Raw genomic sequence first — 20,559 nt, forward strand, 5'->3', positions numbered from 1 at the left:
TCAACCTCTCTGCTAGCTAGCATTAGCTGGTTTGTTGACAACACTGATTTTCAAGTTACAGGCAGGAATCCAATTCATGATATCAATACTTGATCTGCACACATTTAGCTATTGAAAAATACACATTTTGTAAAATAAAATACATACAATGAAATATGTACATCAGAAAGAGGAAGAACGAAAAACAAAATATAACTACTGTAAAATAGATTGTTTCTGTAAAACGTGTATAAGATGTATAAACTGAAGGTAGAAGCCCACGTGTTTATTACTTTAATCCAATTGGGGGAAGGGTGGTAGGGTTTGCGGGGAATACTAAAGGTATATTCTTTAAAAAGTATGAATATGTAGAGGTCGACCGATTTCTGATTTCAAATATTCATAACAATCGGTAATCTGTATTTTTGGACAACGATTGTGGCCAATTTTCTTTATTTTTAACATCTTTATTTAACTAGGCAAGTCAGTTAAGAACACATTCTTATTTTCAATGACAATACGGAACGGTTCTGTATTTCACTGAAAGAATAAACTTTTTGTTTTCGAAATTATAGTTTCGGGATTCGACCATATTAATGACCCAAGGCTCATATCTGTGTGTTATTATGCTATGTTATAATTAAGTCTATGACTTGATATTTGATATAGCAGTCTGACTGAGCGATGGTAGGCAGCAGCAGGCTCGTAAGCATTCTTTCAAACAGAACTTTCGTGAGCTTGCCAGCAGCTCTCCGCTGTGCTTCAATCATTGAGCTGTTTATGACTTCAAGCCTATCAACTCTCGAGATTAGGCTGGTGTAACCGATGTGAAATGGCTAGCTAGTTAGAGGGGTGCGCGCTAATAGTGTTTCAATCAGTGACATCAGTTGCTCTGAGACCTTGAAGTAGTTGTTACCCTTGTTCTGCAAACTTAAACGTTAGCTTTTTTACATGGCACATATTGATTGCACTTTTACTTTCTTCTCCAACACTTTGTTTTTGCATTATTTAAACCAAATTCTGGGATTTTCGCTCACTGTTCTTGTGATCATGTTGACCCCACGGGGTGAGATCTTGCGTGGAGCCCCAGATCGAGGGAGATTATCAGTGGTCTTGTATGTCTTCCATTTCCTAATAAATGCTCCCACAGTTGATTTCTTCAAACCAAGCTGCTTACCTATTGCAGATTCAGTCTTCCCAGCCTGGTGCAGGTCTACAATTTTGTTTCTGGTGTCCTTTGACAGCTCTTTGGTCTTGGCCATAGTGGAGTTTGTAGTGTGACTGTTTGAGGTTGTGGACAGGTGTCTTTTATGCTGATAACAAGTTCAAACAGGTGCCATTAATACAGGTAACGAGTGGAGGACAGAGGAGCCTCTTAACGAAGAAGTTACAGGTCTGTGAGAGCCAGAAATCTTGCTTGTTTGTAGGTGACCAAATACTTATTTTCCACCATAATTTGCAAATAAATTCATTAAAATCCTACAATGTGATATTCTGGATTTTTTTTTTCATTTTGTCTGTCATAGTTGGAGTCTACCTATGATGAAAATGACAGGCCTCTCATATTTTTAAGTGGGAGAACTTACACAATTGGTGGCTGACTAAATACTTTTTTGCCTTACTGTACATGTGATTGTAAAAGTTGTGTATATTTTGGTTTGGTCCAGCGCGGGTTCTGTATTTCCGTACCCCCTTATTGTTCTCTTTTGCCTGACCTTCGGCTAGCAAGGTGCCTGAGAGCTAGGACCGCGCCAAGGGTTAACATAATGTGTGTTGTCTCTTCGTGTGCAGGGCAAATAAAAAAAATAATTCAACTAGCAGACCTCCAGTTGTGGCAGCGTCCTAATTAAAAGTACACAACGCAGAACGAACCACGCTACAAACTGGTGACGCGACCTGCCGACTGTCAGCTCAAGCCGACCACCGGAGCTGTGCATGTGGATGAGATGAGCGATCTGCGCATGCACATCTAGCCATGAAATGGGCCATTCATGACAAATTCAGCCATTGGCTGCGAGGGCATAAGTTTACTGTGTGGACCGACAACAATCCACTCAAATATATTCTTACAAAACCGAGACTTGATGCATGTGAGCAGAGATGGGTTGCAAAGCTGGCACCCTTTGATTTTGATATCCAGTACATACTAGGGCCCAAGAATGTTGTTGCTGATGTTTTGAGCAGAGAGCCATTTGTCCGCTCCAAAGTTCTGCACCGACTGACAAGAATTCCATATGATGTCCTGCTGGAGGAAGCCAGAGGTCTTCGAGTGGATGATGTACAAGACATGTTCCGTCTCTCTGTGAAAAGCCTGAGGCTGGCTGTAGGCTGTCTATGGCTCCTGGGAGTGAGTTGAGTAGAGCTGGACACAATGTCAGTGGATTGGTTTCCTGTGAAGAGGTGTCTGCTGTCCTCTATGCCCACCCCCAATGGGATGATGGTGCCACAGTGAGGGCCATTTCACATATGCAGCACCTTGAGAAGTTGATGTCCATGGGTCAGAGCCCTTTACCCATCCTTACACACAAGGAGCTGTATGATAACCAGTCACTGGATCCTATCATCAGCAGAGTCATGTTCTTTGTAGATAGAGGCCGACGCCCATCTAGGAGAGAGCGAGTCCTTGAAGCTAAAGAAACAGTTTATACTCTAAGACAGTGGGGAAAACTCACCACGTGGTTAGAGATTCTGTATCGTGTCTAAAAGCACCCAGTGAGTAAGTAGAAAATATTCCAATATGTCATACCTGTGTCTTTGAGAGGCCGTGTGTTGAAGGGAGTTCATGGTGATGCTGGTCATCAGGGTCAGCAGTGCACATTGTGGCTCACAAGACAGCGGTTTTACTGGGAATCTATGGAGAAAGACGTCAAGGAATACGTGGCCCACTGTAAGAGATGTGTTGAGTAAAGCACCTGAGCCTGAAGCAAGAGCTCCACTTGTCTCCATTGTGACAACGGCGCCTTTAGAACTTGTGTGTATTGATTTCCGGACTGCAGAAGATTCAAACAGCAAGTCTATTGATGTGTTAGTAGTGACAGATCACTTTACTAAGCTGGCCTGTGCGTATCCATGTCCAAACCAGTCTGCTAAGACTGTTGCTCGTGTTCTCTGGAATAATTTATTCTGCATTTATGGGTTCGCTGATTGTATCCATTCTGACAGGGGTGCTGACTTTGAGAGTTCACTTATTGAGGAATTACTTCAGTTATCTGGTGTTGAAAAGTCCCACACCACACCTTATCATCCCATGGGTAATGGTCAAGCAGAACGTCTGAATCGCACACTAGGTCCAAGGCTAAATGGCCTCAGATGTTGAACACATTGACATTCTCCTAACTGCACTGTACACGAGACTACTGAGTTTCCACCCTTCTTCTTGATGTTCGGACGCATCCCTAGGTTGCCGGTAGATGTTATGTTTGAAAGTGTGCTGTTGGATAGATGTAGATGTGGATCCACACAGTAGATGTGGATAAATATGTCCAGTCTCTGGGTGAGGATCTGAGAGAGGCCATGACATTGGCCCAGCAGCATGCCAGTAAGCAACAAGAGAGACAAGCCGAGGTCTACAAACGGTCTAAGGGTCACTCTGTGCAGAAGGGAGACCGAGTTCTACTTGCTAACAAGGGGGAAAGGGGCAAGAAGAAACTGGCTGATCGCTGGGAGAGTGTGGTGTACATAGTGGTTGCGAAGAACAGCTCACTCAACACATATCGTATCCAACACCCTACCACTGGACGCATCAAAACTGTGCATAGGAACCTGATTATGCCAGTCAACTTTCTGCATTTGCCTTCATGGGAGGAACCTGACGGTCTCGGATCTCTATCGAGTGGTGACCTCTGAGATGTATGCGGGTTCCAGCCAAATGGATGGGAGTGACGCTAGGACTGTCCACTGGGTATCAGGCCTTCCTGAGTCTTCTGGGAGGATAATCCAAGAGGATGGTGAAGTCCCAGCTGATGGAAGTGAGGTGGAACAACCGTATCAAGTCCCCCTAAGTGAGAGTTCTAATTGCAAAACTCCATTCAGTGTGGATGATGCTGTGACAGATAATGTTACCTTGGTTGAAGATGCTTCGTCAGTGTGGTCTGTGACAATCTACCAGGATTCTGATCAGTCGTCTGACACTACTAGTGTTGAATCTGTAACTGAAAGTGTGCTGGCTCCAGATATGCCGATCTGTAGTACTCCCCATCCTGAGGTTAGACCTCTGAGCACGGTTAGTGCTGTCCGTGACATTCCTGCTAGGTTTTTGGGTGAGGGTGTTCGGACTAGACTAGGTAGATGTATTAAGCCAGTGGATAGGCTAACCCAAACTATGTCTACACAGGAAATCAAACGGTTCTTGGTTTCTCAGTGACCGTAGGATATTGCTTACCTTTTCTTATATATATATATATATATAGTAATCTAAGCGTGTCTTAGAATGATTTGTGGGTTTGTCTAATATACTTGACAATTCATGTAACTTTGTGTGTAGTCCGTCGGCATAAAATGTATATGGCATTTTTCGTATACGGTTGAATAAGGGATAGCTACCCCTTATTTTTCCAAATCCTTCGCGGGATAGCTTTTCAGCTGATCGACCAATTGTGGGTCTAGAATTAAGGGACTACACTGGGTTACTCTGTCGCCCTGTGGGTGTAGAATTAAGGGACTACACTGGGTTACTCTGTCGCCCTGGGGGTGTAGAATTAAGGGACTACACTGGGTTACTCTGTCGCCCTGTGGGTGTAGAATTAAGGGACTACACTGGGTTACTCTGTCGCCCTGGGGGTGTAGAATTAAGGGACTACACTGGGTTACTCTGTCGCCCTGTGGGTGTAGAATTAAGGGACTACACTGGGTTACTCTGTCGCCCTGTGGGTGTAGAATTAAGGGACTACACTGGGTTACTCTGTCGCCCTGTGGGTGTAGAATTAAGGGACTACACTGAGTTACTCTGTCGCCCTGTGAGTGTGAAATGGATTTTTTCTTTCTTTGCTTTATTACCTTCGAGGTAATGTGTTTCGTGCCTATAATCTAGTGTAAAACAGTGGGGGTGAATGTAGCAGTGTGATGTTGTTCCCCTAGATTATGCACCAAGTTGCACACAAGGACCAATTCAAATAGGCCAGGTCAAGGGGGGGATGTTAATAATTTGATAATAATAATAATAATAATAATTCAGTGTATTTCTTTATTTAATTACAGCTAATGCTTTTCTTTGGTGTACAAACACTTTTTCATATCAATATTGTACATAAATGTGATTGTAAAAGTTGTGTATATTTTGGTTTGGTCCAGCGCGGGTTATCTGTATTTCCGTACCCCCTTATTGTTCTCTTTTGCCCGACCTTCGGCTAGCAAGGTGCCTGAGAGCTAGGACCGCGCCAAGGGTTAACAATGTGTGTTGTCTCTTCGTGTGCAGCGCAAATCAAAAAATAATTCAACTAGCAGACCTCCAGTTGTGGCAGCGTCCTAATTAAAAGTACACAACGCAGAACGAACCACACTACATTTACCCCAAAAATATATGGGGGATTGGAAATGATGCAGACAATTACATTGATGGAAGCAACAATTTTTCTGCAATATTAAGCTGATCCTGATATGTACAGAATTTCCAAATAATACTGCTACTGTTACGATGATAGCTAGACTATAATATCTATTTTGTGACAGAAAAATACAATTTGAAGGTATAGAACAGACACTGTACTTTATTCAGTGTTTTGCCAAGTGCTTTCTTCAACAAAAATCACAGATCTTATTCAGTCCCTCTTAATCCAATAATTAGATAATTGATTTCGTTCTGACAGAAACACATATATGTATTACAAAATTATAGATCTGGTGGAAAACTGTTGCAGCAATCCCTCAACCAATACGGGTGTTGTGCTAGTGCATGTGTGTATAAAGCACTGTTATAGTAGTCTCTGTGCACAAGCCCCAAGAATAAGCAGAGTGCTGCATTGCAGTGTGTCACATGCATAGGCACACACACAAACACACACACACACTTCAACATGATTTGGTCTTCCTGGCACCCTGTCCTCTAGCCCTGGCTGCAGTGAGCCTGTTCCCAGCTGTAGTGTATTATGGGTTGCAGTAATGAGAGTTGGATCTATAATTATGTGTCTGTCTGCATCCATGTTGCTAACTATGTGTCGTCTGTCTGCCTCATATATATATATATATAGCTAGCTATGTGTGAGGAGAGGAGAGACGAGAAGAGGCCCTCAGTATCAACAAGAGCCCCAGGGAGGGTCTGAAGGTTTTTTTTAGAGAGAGAGAGAGAGAGAGAGAGAGAGAGAGAGAGAGAGAGAGAGAGAGAGAGAGAGAGACAGAGAAGAAAAACAGAGGGGTGGGGGGGGTGTCAATCAAAATACTGAGTTGAGATGCTCAGAAGGCATCAATAATTTTCTCTAAGGAACTTAATAGGCACCTACGTCATGTGTTGACATCGCGTGATAGTTGGGGACACTTCATATTTAGTTACAGACAGACAAGGACACACAAAATAGTCTAATAAATTACTGTTTGGTTAGGGCCTCACACAACTACGAGCACACACTCAGTCACAGCAATATGATTAACAAACAAAATTAGAATGAAAACTGAAGCAGCAAAACAGAGCCACACAGTTCTCCAAGCAAAGTAGTGTGTGTGTGAGAATAAGTGAGTGAGTACATGAGAGAAACAGATACGGCTAGTCTTGGAAGCACTCTTCTCTTTAAAAAAAGAGAACGCTTTGGAGTGGCTGAATGAAATACATCTGCAGCGATTCTAACTACGCTTTACAGCGTGTTGCCATTTCACTCATGTCTGTAACAACGAATAAAACCACAGAATGATACAAATAGGTTCGCTGGGCCCAGCCTAAACCATTTCCAGCACTGCCCCCAATTCAGCTCCATCTCAGCAGGAGGCTGTGAAGGAAGAGGCAGTGAAGCAAAAGCCACCTGTCATATACTGCCTTTCACTCATTTATGAGAGATGGTGGTGTGTGTGAGATTCCTCCTCCCACTCATATCTGCAGCATCTAGCTTATAATCATGTCTGGAGGAATCTCCTGCATACGTGGTCAAATTCATACACAAAATGCATGAACGTTATCTCTCTCGTGGAATACTGCTGGTCTGAAAACAATCCATTACACAATGATACATTGCATCAAAAAATGCTCAAATTACGTTTTCACCTCATCTGAATAAGGACAAGTAAAACATGTTTTAGCTAAGGCTTGCACCAAAATTATCCATTACAATTGAGAGGCTGCAGAAGAACTTAGCATCAACTAACGTTAGCTAACTAGCTAATGTTAGCTAGCCTCTTGCCAACAACATGCAATATCAGTTAGGTCTAGCTATCGAGCTAGGTAAGATGGTGAGGTGTTTTTGTTTCAGTTGAGGACACGTTGTGAGACACAAAATCACTTCAAACCATTCAAATGATATAATACCTTGGCTAAATTAAACATGAACAACCACCGAGATAACGTATGTATACAGTTTTGTGGCTGAAAAGGACAGCCAAATGAACGTTATAGAACTAGCCAATTGAAAAGCTAACTAACGTAGCTAGATAACTATCTGAAGTTAGCACATAAGCCACCAACGACAAGTTATCGCTAGCTATACAAGTAGCTAGCTAGCAAGACGAACATATTGGGCATAACATCTCACAAGTACTTCGAATAAAGTGAATCATTTGTATCAGCTACCTACCTACCTTTTAGAGGGTTGTCATCTTGCAGGGTTTTGGTTACCGCTTTCCACACATTGCATCCCAAAAGACAGAGCACAATCGCTGCGGTCCTGCTCAAAACCCCGACCCTCGTCATTGCAGATGTCACACACACAAAAAATAGTTCAAATAAATATAAAAAATTGACTGGCTACATCAATGTATTGTAAAACACACACATGTACATCGGGCAAGACTCCATATTTTGTAGCATTAGCGTTCCCTCTATTTTCCCCTTCAGTATGTCCTGTTCAGTTCTGCATCCCACCCCTCCTGCTGGTCCGTCGGTTCTTTTTTTTCTTAAAAAATAAAGAAAGTCACTGAAGCCAGGGCGGCCCCACGTTAACTATTCCGACACCAGACACTGTCCCAACAGGCGCCTAGCAGAATCATTAGTGGGGTTTGACCGCCATCTCCAGGCGACTCACTGAAGTGCTTGTCTGACCACCGCAAATTGACACGTGTTGAAGAGTTGACTGCTTTATGATGATAGTCTGTATTTGTTTTTAATTAACCATAATAACTTGCCCAAACATTTTTGATCTGAAACAATACTGATGAAAAACGCCATTTAACCAGAGATGTAATTCCTACTTGCTACTAAAAACGACACTGTCCACTAGCACTGAGCAATTACTGCTTTTTGAGGTCGGTTCGGTTTCAGTTTGATTATTAATACATCACGTTTTTCGATTACGATTTCGATTATTATTTTAAACATGAAATGCATAATGCATTATATGGGTTAAATGCTGTAATAACACAGAATAAACTATTAAAACAAGTCCCATGATGGTAGTGACTGCCCATTAATGCTTATTAGCCATCATTTATTGACATTACTTTAATAAAATATTTCAGTTCTTGTGTATATTACATTTGTTTTATTTGATGACTATTATCTCATTCCAAGTCATCATCTCACCTCTTATAGAGCTGTTGCCTATGCTGATCTGGATTGATTTAATTTAGCTCTAAGGAAAATGCACAACGTGTGCATTGAGCCCAAAAAAAACACAGAACAAAATGGAATTAAAATAATTTAATATACTTGACATCAGTTAGTTTTTTAAAACTGAAAAATAACAGACATTTCGGTTAATCACTCAACACTAGTGTCCACAGTGTGCAAAAGTGCCTTTTTCTTCACACAATGGCATTAACTACATTAAAAACATTAGTAATACAATTCCAGTCAAAGTATGGACACACCTACTCATTCAAGGGTTTTTCTTTATTGTTACTCATTTGTACAATGTGGAATAATAGTGAAGACAACTATGAAATAACACATATGTAGTAATCATGTAGTAACCAAAAAAGTCTTAAACAAAACGAAATATATGTTATATTTGAGATTCTTCAAAGTAGACACCCTTTACCTTGATGACAGCTTTGCACACTCTTGGCATTCTCTCAATTAGCTTCACCTGGAAGGCTTTTACAACAGTCTTGAAGGAGTTCCCACATATGCTGAGCACTTGTTGTCTGCTTTTCCTTCCCTCATCCCAAACCATCTCAATTGGATTGAGGTTGGGCAATTGAAGAGTCCAGGTCATCTAATGCAGCACTCCATCACCCTCCTTCTTGGTCCATGATTCACAGTTTGAACCACACATGCAGAGATAATCCGTTCACCTATTCTGCATCTCACAAAGACACGGCGGTTGGAACCAAAAGTCTCAAATTTGGACTCATCAGCCCAAAGGACAGATTTCAACCAGTCTAAAATAACAAATTACACTAATTGATTAGTGTCTCAAATACACTAATTGATTAAAAAAAATGTTTACAAATGGTATAATAATTGTTAATGATATCACAAATACCACTGGTGGACTTATTTCACACATACAGCTAACAAAAAGTAAACGGAATGGTTTCAGAGATTGATGGGAGGGGTTGAGGGTAGCTGAAGGTTGGGACTAAAAATAAATACAAATATGTGACAATATGACCAGGGGTCTTGATTTTGACTCTACCCTCTGTGACATTCATCTGAAACTTTACACAGTGCGACAAAGGGTGGGAGTTACCATTTGTCTCGCTCTATACAGCAGAAACATCTAAATGTGACAACAAACTGACAATATCGCCTGCAAAAATAATTCTCTGTTGTATTACTATCATGATTTAAAAAGTGCTGAAACTAAGAGACAGGAGTAGCAGAGGTCATGTAATCCAGTGATGCATGTTGAAAGAATAACTGCCTGTTATTCAGGCCCAGAAGCTAGCAAATGCATATAATTGGTAGAATTTGATGGAAAACACTTTAAAGTTTCTAAACGGTTAAAATAATGTCTGTGAGTATAACAGAATTCATATGGCAGGCGAAAACCCAAGGAAAATCCATCCAGAAATCGTTTGATTTTTTGGCGCTAAGAAGCCTTTCCAATGCAAGTCTATGGGTCTGTATATAAACATTCCTCCCAGATTGCTGTACCTATGGATTGAGTTTGAGTTTGAGTTTATTTTTTATTTTTACAGGGACAGTGCACATTAATCAACGTTTCAGTAAAAGTGCCGGTTTTAGCCAGCCGGCTAATTTTCAACCGCAGGTTATTAAAAACAATTACAATATAGACAATAGCACCATAGACATAGCAACATAGCAACATAGGACAAGCAAGACATAGCATACAGACAGAGCAACATAGAACAAGCAAGACGTAACATACAGACAGAGCAACATAGAACAAAAAGCAGCAAGACAAAATTCATAAAAGCAACAAAGTGTTTACACACCTCACAAGCTACAGACAACAGACAACATGGAAAGCGGCAACACACAGCTAGGGACCATGTTCACAAATCTGATTGACCTTTAGCCATGTCTTCAAGCATTTTGTGAAAGTGTGATATGTGGTGCAGTTATGTGTGTCTGATGGCAGTGTATTCCAGACATGGGAAGCTCTCACAGAGAATGCAGATTTACTAAAGGTGCTTTTCCTTAGGGGAACTATACAGTCACCTCTCATGGCAGACCTTGTGGATCTGCTGCCATATGTCTGGGTTTTCTGTTTAACAAAAATATTGAGTGGAGGGGGAGCCAGGCCATTAAGGATCTTGAATACAAGACATGCGTCGGTGTATTGCACAAGATTTTCCCAACTCAAGAGCTCATGCTTTCTAAGGATGTGACAATGATGATGGCTATTGGGCTTCCACTAGATGTCAACAGTCTATATACAGGGTTTCAGGCTTGTTTGTTGAAATACGAACAAGTAATAGTCGTTTTTCCCAAGGAAGCTCAACAGGAAAAGTAGGCTTTTGGCGCCCATGAATGAGGGTGCAGTATTCGTTATTTTAGAATAGAACATTGTTTGACTTGTATGAACAAAGTTTACCGGTACCTTTTTGGATTGCTTTTTATGCATGTTGAAGGAGTGGATTACCGAAATCCAGAAGATCTTCAAAGGTAAGTGATTTATTTCATCGCTATTTGCGATTCTGTGAAGCCTGTGCTGCTGGAATAAATATTTTGATGTGGTGCACTGTTCTCAGATAATAACATGGTATGCTTCCGCTGGAAAGCCTTTTTGAAATCTGGCAACGCATGTGGATTAACAAGAAGTTAAGCTTTTAAATGATATGAGACATTTGTATCTTAATAAATACCTTTATGGCTCCATAGCTCAGTGGTTAGAGCACTGGTCTAGTAAACCAGGGATCGTGAGTTCAATTCTCACTGGGGCCTTGATTTTGACTCTACCCTCTGTGACATTCATCTGAAACTTTACACAGTGCGACAAAGGGTGGGAGTTTCCATTTGCCAATTCTGTCCTGGGCTGCCCATCATGATTTAAAAAGTGCTGAAACTAGAGGCAGAAGTAGCAGAGGTCATGTAATCCAGTGATGCTTGTTGAAAGAATAAAAACATTAACTTGAACTTTTCCTTATATTAACTGTAACTCAGTAAAAACGTTTCAATTGTTGCGTGTTGCATATATATTTTTGTTCAGTATAGTAAATAATGGCTACTTCTGAGAAAGTATTAAAACTTCTTAAGGCTAGGGGGCAGTATTCTGAATTTCTGCCTGACTGACGTGCCCAAAGTAAACTGCCTGTTATTCAGGCCCAGAAGCTAGGAAATGCATATAATTGATAGAATTTGATGGAAAACACTTTGAATTTTCTAAACGGTTAAAATAATGTTTGTGAGTATAACTGAATTCATATGGCAGGCGAAAACCCAAGGAAAATCCATCCAGAAATCGTTTGATTTTTTGGAGCTAAGAAGCCTTTCCAATGCAAGTCTATGGGTCTGTATATAAACATTCCTCCCAGATTGCTGTACCTATGGATTCCACTAGATGTCAACAGTCTTTATACAGGGTTTCAAGCTTGTTTTTTGAAATACGAACAAGTAATAGTCGTTTTTCCCAAGGGAGCTCAACAGGAAAAGTAGGCTTTTGGCGCCCGTGAATGAGGGTGCGCTCTTCGTTATTTTCCTTTCCTATTGAACACCGTTCTTTCTGTCTGGAGTATTATCCTTTATTTACAAATTAGGGTACCTGAGGATTGAATAGAACATTGTTTGACTTGTATGAACAAAGTTTACCGGTAGCTTTTTGGATTCCTTTGTATGCATGTTGAAGGAGTGGATTACTGAAATCAATGGCGCCAACTAAACTAACTTTTTTGGATATAAATAAGGACTTTATCAAACAAAACAAACATAAATTGTGTAGCTGGGTCCCTTGGGATTGCAAACAGAGGAAGATCTTCAAAGGTAAGTGATTTATTTCATTGCTATTTGTGATTCTGTGAAGCCTGTGCTGGTTGAAAAAATATTTTGATGTGGTGCGCTGTCCTCAGATAATCACATGGTATGCTTCCGCCGTAAAGCCTTATTGAAATCTGGCAACGCATTTGGATTAACAAGAAGTTAAGCTTTTAAATGATATGACACACTTCTATCTTCATGAATGTTTAATATTATGACTTTGTCATTTGAATTTGGCGCTCTCCAATTTCACCCGATGTTGTCGGAAGAGGGTATTACTGTCAAGAGGAGTGAAACAAGGTTGTCCACTGTCGACATATCTCTTTATTATGGCCAGCGAAATGTTAGCTATTAAAATCAGATCCAACAATAAAATCAAGGGGATAGAAATCCGGGCCTTAAAAACAAAGGTGTCATTGTACGCTGAGGACTCAAAACCACCATTTGGATCGCTGCACAGCCTCATAGACAATCTAGGTAATTTCTCTAACCTCTCTGGAATACAACTGAACTATGATAAGTGTACCATTATAAAGTTGGATGGTTTTCAGAGATTGGTGGGAGGGGTTGAGGGTAGCTGAAGGGTGGGACTAAAATTAAATATATAAAAATATGACTAATTTAAAATATACTGTGTCCCTAATATGTTTATAGTATGTATAAGCTAGAAGTAGAAGCCTAAGTATTGATGTCCATTCATTTACTCCAATTAGGGGAGGGGTGGTAGGGTTAAGGGAAAATAATACAATGGAATGTTTGTAAAAAAAAATGTATGGGGGATTGGAAATGATGCAGACAGTTACATTGAAAGGACACACAATCTATCTGCAGTATTAAAGCTGATCTACCCCTAAAAATAACCAAATAGATGGTCATGAAGGAGAGGAGACAATGAAAGGAGGAGAGGAGACTATTAAAGGAGATTTCTGAAGAATGTTGACCACTAGACCAGACCTGCCTGTGGGTCACATATACCTGGGAGAGTTTGCCATTAAATGTACAACAAAGGATGTCACAAATCTGCATTTACTGTAGGAGTCAGACTGGGAAACCTGCATGTTTGGTTACTTCGGTGTGTCTCTTTTTTTTTAACTGTATGACGGGTGTGTTCTTTATAACGTTCCAATTCTTCAAATATACCTGTATGGCTCCATAGCTCAGTGGTTAGAGCACTGGTCTTGTAAACCAGGGGTCGTGAGTTCAATTCTCACTGGGGCCTTGATTTTAATTCTACCCTCTGTGACATTCATCTGAAACTTTACACAGTGCGACAAAGGGTGGGAGTTTCCATTTGCCAATTCTACCCTCTGTGACATTCATCTGAAACTTTACACAGTGCGACAAAGGGTGGGAGTTTCCATTTGCCAATTCTGTCCTGGGCTGCCCATCATGATTTAAAAAGTGCTGAAACTAGAGGCAGAAGTAGCAGAGGTCATGTAATCCAGTGATGCTTGTTGAAAGAATAAAAACATTAACTTGAACTTTTCCTTATATTAACTGTAACTCAGTAAAAATGTTTCAATTGTTGCGTGTTGCATATATATTTTTGTTCAGTATAGTAAATAATGGCTACTTCTGAGAAAGTATTAAAACTTCTTAAGGCTAGGGGGCAGTATTCTGAATTTCTGCCTGACTGACGTGCCCAAAGTAAACTGCCTGTTATTCAGGCCCAGAAGCTAGGAAATGCATATAATTGATAGAATTTGATGGAAAACACTTTGAATTTTCTAAACGGTTAAAATAATGTTTGTGAGTATAACTGAATTCATATGGCAGGCGAAAACCCAAGGAAAATCCATCCAGAAATCGTTTGATTTTTTGGAGCTAAGAAGCCTTTCCAATGCAAGTCTATGGGTCTGTATATAAACATTCCTCCCAGATTGCTGTACCTATGGATTCCACTAGATGTCAACAGTCTTTATACAGGGTTTCAAGCTTGTTTTTTGAAATACGAACAAGTAATAGTCGTTTTTCCCAAGGGAGCTCAACAGGAAAAGTAGGCTTTTGGCGCCCGTGAATGAGGGTGCGCTCTTCGTTATTTTCCTTTCCTATTGAACACCGTTCTTTCTGTCTGGAGTATTATCCTTTATTTACAAATTAGGGTACCTGAGGATTGAATAGAACATTGTTTGACTTGTATGAACAAAGTTTACCGGTAGCTTTTTGGATTCCTTTGTATGCATGTTGAAGGAGTGGATTACTGAAATCAATGGCGCCAACTAAACTAACTTTTTTGGATATAAATAAGGACTTTATCAAACAAAACAAACATAAATTGTGTAGCTGGGTCCCTTGGGATTGCAAACAGAGGAAGATCTTCAAAGGTAAGTGATTTATTTCATTGCTATTTGTGATTCTGTGAAGCCTGTGCTGGTTGAAAAAATATTTTGATGTGGTGCGCTGTCCTCAGATAATCACATGGTATGCTTCCGCCGTAAAGCCTTATTGAAATCTGGCAACGCATTTGGATTAACAAGAAGTTAAGCTTTTAAATGATATGACACACTTCTATCTTCATGAATGTTTAATATTATGACTTTGTCATTTGAATTTGGCGCTCTCCAATTTCACCCGATGTTGTCGGAAGAGGGTATTACTGTCAAGAGGAGTGAAACAAGGTTGTCCACTGTCGACATATCTCTTTATTATGGCCAGCGAAATGTTAGCTATTAAAATCAGATCCAACAATAAAATCAAGGGGATAGAAATCCGGGCCTTAAAAACAAAGGTGTCATTGTACGCTGAGGACTCAAAACCACCATTTGGATCGCTGCACAGCCTCATAGACAATCTAGGTAATTTCTCTAACCTCTCTGGAATACAACTGAACTATGATAAGTGTACCATTATAAAGTTGGATGGTTTTCAGAGATTGGTGGGAGGGGTTGAGGGTAGCTGAAGGGTGGGACTAAAATTAAAAATATAAAAATATGACTAATTTAAAATATACTGTGTCCCTAATATGTTTATAGTATGTATAAGCTAGAAGTAGAAGCCTAAGTATTGATGTCCATTCATTTACTCCAATTAGGGGAGGGGTGGTAGGGTTAAGGGAAAATAATACAATGGAATGTTTGTAAAAAAAAATGTATGGGGGATTGGAAATGATGCAGACAGTTACATTGAAAGGACACACAATCTATCTGCAGTATTAAAGCTGATCTACCCCTAAAAATAACCAAATAGATGGTCATGAAGGAGAGGAGACAATGAAAGGAGGAGAGGAGACTATTAAAGGAGATTTCTGAAGAATGTTGACCACTAGACCAGACCTGCCTGTGGGTCACATATACCTGGGAGAGTTTGCCATTAAATGTACAACAAAGGATGTCACAAATCTGCATTTACTGTAGGAGTCAGACTGGGAAACCTGCATGTTTGGTTACTTCGGTGTGTCTCTTTTTTTAACTGTATGACGGGTGTGTTCTTTATAACGTTCCAATTCTTCAAATATACCTGTATGGCTCCATAGCTCAGTGGTTAGAGCACTGGTCTTGTAAACCAGGGGTCGTGAGTTCAATTCTCACTGGGGCCTTGATTTTAATTCTACCCTCTGTGACATTCATCTGAAACTTTACACAGTGCGACAAAGGGTGGGAGTTTCCATTTGCCAATTCTACCCTCTGTGACATTCATCTGAAACTTTACACAGTGCGACAAAGGGTGGGAGTTTCCATTTGCCAATTCTGTCCTGGGCTGCCCATCATGATTTAAAAAGTGCTGAAACTAGAGGCAGAAGTAGCAGAGGTCATGTAATCCAGTGATGCTTGTTGAAAGAATAAAAACATTAACTTGAACTTTTCCTTATATTAACTGTAACTCAGTAAAAATGTTTCAATTGTTGCGTGTTGCATATATATTTTTGTTCAGTATAGTAAATAATGGCTACTTCTGAGAAAGTATTAAAACTTCTTAAGGCTAGGGGCAGTATTCTGAATTTCTGCCTGACTGACGTGCCCAAAGTAAACTGCCTGTTATTCAGGCCCAGAAGCTAGGAAATGCATATAATTGATAGAATTTGATGGAAAACACTTTGAATTTTCTAAACGGTTAAAATAATGTTTGTGAGTATAACTGAATTCATATGGCAGGCGAAAACCCAAGGAAAATCCATCCAGAAATCGTTTGATTTTGGAGCTAAGAAGCCTTTCCAATGCAAGTCTATGGGTCTGTATATAAACATTCCTCCCAGATTGCTGTACCTATGGATTCCACTAGATGTCAACAGTCTTTATACAGGGTTTCAAGCTTGTTTTTTGAAATACGAACAAGTAATAGTCGTTTTCCCAAGGGAGCTCAACAGGAAAAGTAGGCTTTTGGCGCCCGTGAATGAGGGTGCGCTCTTCGTTATTTTCCTTTCCTATTGAACACCGTTCTTTCTGTCTGGAGTATTATCCTTTATTTACAAATTAGGGTACCTGAGGATTGAATAGAACATTGTTTGACTTGTATGAACAAAGTTTACCGGTAGCTTTTGGATTCCTTTGTATGCATGTTGAAGGAGTGGATTACTGAAATCAATGGCGCCAACTAAACTAACTTTTTTGGATATAAATAAGGACTTTATCAAACAAAACAAACATAAATTGTGTAGCTGGGTCCCTTGGGATTGCAAACAGAGGAAGATCTTCAAAGGTAAGTGATTTATTTCATTGCTATTTGTGATTCTGTGAAGCCTGTGCTGGTTGAAAAAATATTTTGATGTGGTGCGCTGTCCTCAGATAATCACATGGTATGCTTCCGCCGTAAAGCCTTATTGAAATCTGGCAACGCATTTGGATTAACAAGAAGTTAAGCTTTTAAATGATATGACACACTTCTATCTTCATGAATGTTTAATATTATGACTTTGTCATTTGAATTTGGCGCTCTCCAATTTCACCCGATGTTGTCGGAAGAGGGTATTACTGTCAAGAGGAGTGAAACAAGGTTGTCCACTGTCGACATATCTCTTTATTATGGCCAGCGAAATGTTAGCTATTAAAATCAGATCCAACAATAAAATCAAGGGGATAGAAATCCGGGCCTTAAAAACAAAGGTGTCATTGTACGCTGAGGACTCAAAACCACCATTTGGATCGCTGCACAGCCTCATAGACAATCTAGGTAATTTCTCTAACCTCTCTGGAATACAACTGAACTATGATAAGTGTACCATTATAAAGTTGGATGGTTTTCAGAGATTGGTGGGAGGGGTTGAGGGTAGCTGAAGGGTGGGACTAAAATTAAAAATATAAAAATATGACTAATTTAAAATATACTGTGTCCCTAATATGTTTATAGTATGTATAAGCTAGAAGTAGAAGCCTAAGTATTGATGTCCATTCATTTACTCCAATTAGGGGAGGGGTGGTAGGGTTAAGGGAAAATAATACAATGGAATGTTTGTAAAAAAAAATGTATGGGGGATTGGAAATGATGCAGACAGTTACATTGAAAGGACACACAATCTATCTGCAGTATTAAAGCTGATCTACCCCTAAAAATAACCAAATAGATGGTCATGAAGGAGAGGAGACAATGAAAGGAGGAGAGGAGACTATTAAAGGAGATTTCTGAAGAATGTTGACCACTAGACCAGACCTGCCTGTGGGTCACATATACCTGGGAGAGTTTGCCATTAAATGTACAACAAAGGATGTCACAAATCTGCATTTACTGTAGGAGTCAGACTGGGAAACCTGCATGTTTGGTTACTTCGGTGTGTCTCTTTTTTTAACTGTATGACGGGTGTGTTCTTTATAACGTTCCAATTCTTCAAATATACCTGTATGGCTCCATAGCTCAGTGGTTAGAGCACTGGTCTTGTAAACCAGGGGTCGTGAGTTCAATTCTCACTGGGGCCTTGATTTTAATTCTACCCTCTGTGACATTCATCTGAAACTTTACACAGTGCGACAAAGGGTGGGAGTTTCCATTTGCCAATTCTGTCCTGGGCTGCCGATCATGATTTAAAAAGTGCTGAAACTAGAGGCAGAAGTAGCAGAGGTCATGTAATCCAGTGATGCATGTTGAAAGAATAACAACATTAACTTGAACTTTTCCTTATAAATCAAATCAAATCAAATTTTATTTGTCACATACACATGGTTAGCAGATGTTAATGCGAGTGTAGCGAAATGCTTGTGCTTCTAGTTCCGACAATGCAGTGATAACCAACAAGTAATCTAACTAACAACAGTAGATGGTATCGAGTACAGTATATACATATGAGATGAGTATGTAGACAAAGTAAACAAAGTGGCATAGTTAAAGTGGCTAGTGATACATGTATTACATAAGGATGCAGTCGTACAGTATATACGTATGCATATGAGATGAATAATGTAACTGTTACTCAGTAAAAACGTTTCAATTGTTGCGTGTTGCATATATATTTTTGTTCAGTATAGTAAATAATGGCTACTTCTGAGAAAGTATTAAAACTTCTTAAGGCTAGGGGGCAGTATTCTGAATTTCTGCCTGACTGACGTGCCCAAAGTAAACTGCCTGTTATTCAGGCCCAGAAGCTAGGAAATGCATATAATTGATAGAATTTGATGGAAAACACTTTGAATTTTCTAAACGGTTAAAATAATGTTTGTGAGTATAACTGAATTCATATGGCAGGCGAAAACCCAAGGAAAATCCATCCAGAAATCGTTTGATTTTTTGGCGCTAAGAAGCCTTTCCAATGCAAGTCTATGGGTCTGTATATAAAAATATACTGTGTCCCTAATATGTTTATAATATGTATAAGCTAGAAGTAGAAGCCTAAGTATTGATGTCCATTCATTTACTCCAATTAGGGGAGGAGTGGTAGGGTTAAGGGAAAATAATACAATGGAATGTTTGTTAAAAAAATGTATGGGGGATTGGAAATGATGCAGATAATTACATTGAAAGGACACACAATCTATCTGCAGTATTAAAGCTGAACTACCCCTAAAAATAACTAAATAGATGGTCATGAAGGAGAGGAGACAAGGAAAGGAGGAGAGGAGACTATTAAAGGAGAATTCTGAAGAATGTTGACCACTAGACCAGACCTGCCTGTGGGTCACATAGACCTGGGAGAGTTTGTCATTAAATGTATAACAAATTATGACAAGGAATCTGCTTTTACTGTAGGAGCCAGACTGGGAAACCTGCATGTTTGGTTACTTAGGTGTGTCTCTTTTTTTAACTCTATGATGGGTGTGTTCTTTATAGCGTTCCAATTATTGGTCTTGTAAACCAGGGGTCGTGAGTTCAATTCAATTCTCACTGGGGCCTAGATTTTGACTCTACCCTCTGTGACATTCATCTGAAACCCTGCACAGGGTGGGAGTTACCATTTCTCTCGTTCTATACAGCAGAAACATCTAAATGTGACAACAAACTAACAATATAGCCTGCAAAAATAATTCTCTGTTGTATTACTACTGTAAGAGACATTGCCAAAAAGGATACAATTCTACGTTTTCAGGCTGTATCACAACCAGCTGTGATTGGGAGTCCCATAGGGCAGCGCACAATTGGCCAAGCGTCATCCGGGTTAGAGTTTGGCCTGGGTAGGTCGTCATTGAAAAATAAGAATTTGTTCTTAACTAACTTGCCTAGTTAAATTAAGGTTCAATAAAATATTTTAAAAACATGCGAACAAAAGATGTCTAACTTGCACATCATGACTCCCCTCCATTTGTTTTGTACAATGCTGCTACTCGCTATTTATTATCTATGCATTGTCACTTCACACCTACAAATTACCTCAACCTGTACCCCCCGCACACTGACTCAGTACCGTTTCCCCCTGTATATAGCCTCGTTATTATTATGTTATTGTGATACTTTTTATTATTTTTTATTTCATTTTTTACATTATTTAATAAATATTCTCTTAAACTCTTCTTGAACTGTTCTGTTGGTTAAGGGCTTGTAAGTAAGCATTTCACGGTAAGGTCTACACTGTTGGTTAAGGGCTTGTAAGTAAGCATTTCACGGTAAGGTCTACATTGTTGGTTAAGGGCTTGTAAGTAAGCATTTCACGGTAAGGTCTACATTGTTGGTTAAGGGCTTGTAAGTAAGCATTTCACGGTAAGGTCTACACTGTTGGTTAAGGGCTTGTAAGTAAGCATTTCACGGTAAGGTCTACATTGTTGGTT

The 20,559-nt window shown here is 39.8% G+C and overlaps 1 protein-coding gene and 4 non-coding genes across 5 annotated transcripts in view; 4 read left to right on the forward strand and 1 right to left on the reverse strand.

Annotated features, from left to right (window-relative positions):
* fam171a1 (family with sequence similarity 171 member A1) overlaps nt 1-8,089 on the reverse strand; it is a 50,127-nt gene extending 42,038 nt beyond the window's left edge. Inside the window, exon 1 of the mRNA XM_052502703.1 lies at nt 7,696-8,089. Within this exon, the coding sequence (XP_052358663.1) occupies nt 7,696-7,807 (112 nt within the window). The 5' untranslated portion in view covers nt 7,808-8,089. The remainder of the gene's footprint in view (nt 1-7,695) is intronic.
* A 3,245-nt stretch (nt 8,090-11,334) lies between these two features.
* Nucleotides 11,335-11,407, forward strand: trnat-agu (transfer RNA threonine (anticodon AGU)). The gene has a single exon. It is a non-coding gene; the product is annotated as a tRNA-Thr (tRNA).
* Nucleotides 11,408-13,582: 2,175 nt separating this feature from the next.
* Nucleotides 13,583-13,655, forward strand: trnat-ugu (transfer RNA threonine (anticodon UGU)). The gene has a single exon. It is a non-coding gene; the product is annotated as a tRNA-Thr (tRNA).
* A 2,243-nt stretch (nt 13,656-15,898) lies between these two features.
* Nucleotides 15,899-15,971, forward strand: trnat-ugu (transfer RNA threonine (anticodon UGU)). Its single transcript has one exon. It is a non-coding gene; the product is annotated as a tRNA-Thr (tRNA).
* Nucleotides 15,972-18,209: 2,238 nt separating this feature from the next.
* On the forward strand, nt 18,210-18,282 carry trnat-ugu (transfer RNA threonine (anticodon UGU)). Its single transcript has one exon. It is a non-coding gene; the product is annotated as a tRNA-Thr (tRNA).
* Nucleotides 18,283-20,559: the final 2,277 nt, after the last annotated feature.

Source organism: Oncorhynchus keta, unplaced genomic scaffold, assembly GCF_023373465.1.
Source record: "Oncorhynchus keta strain PuntledgeMale-10-30-2019 unplaced genomic scaffold, Oket_V2 Un_contig_1599_pilon_pilon, whole genome shotgun sequence".
NCBI lineage: Eukaryota > Metazoa > Chordata > Actinopteri > Salmoniformes > Salmonidae > Oncorhynchus > Oncorhynchus keta.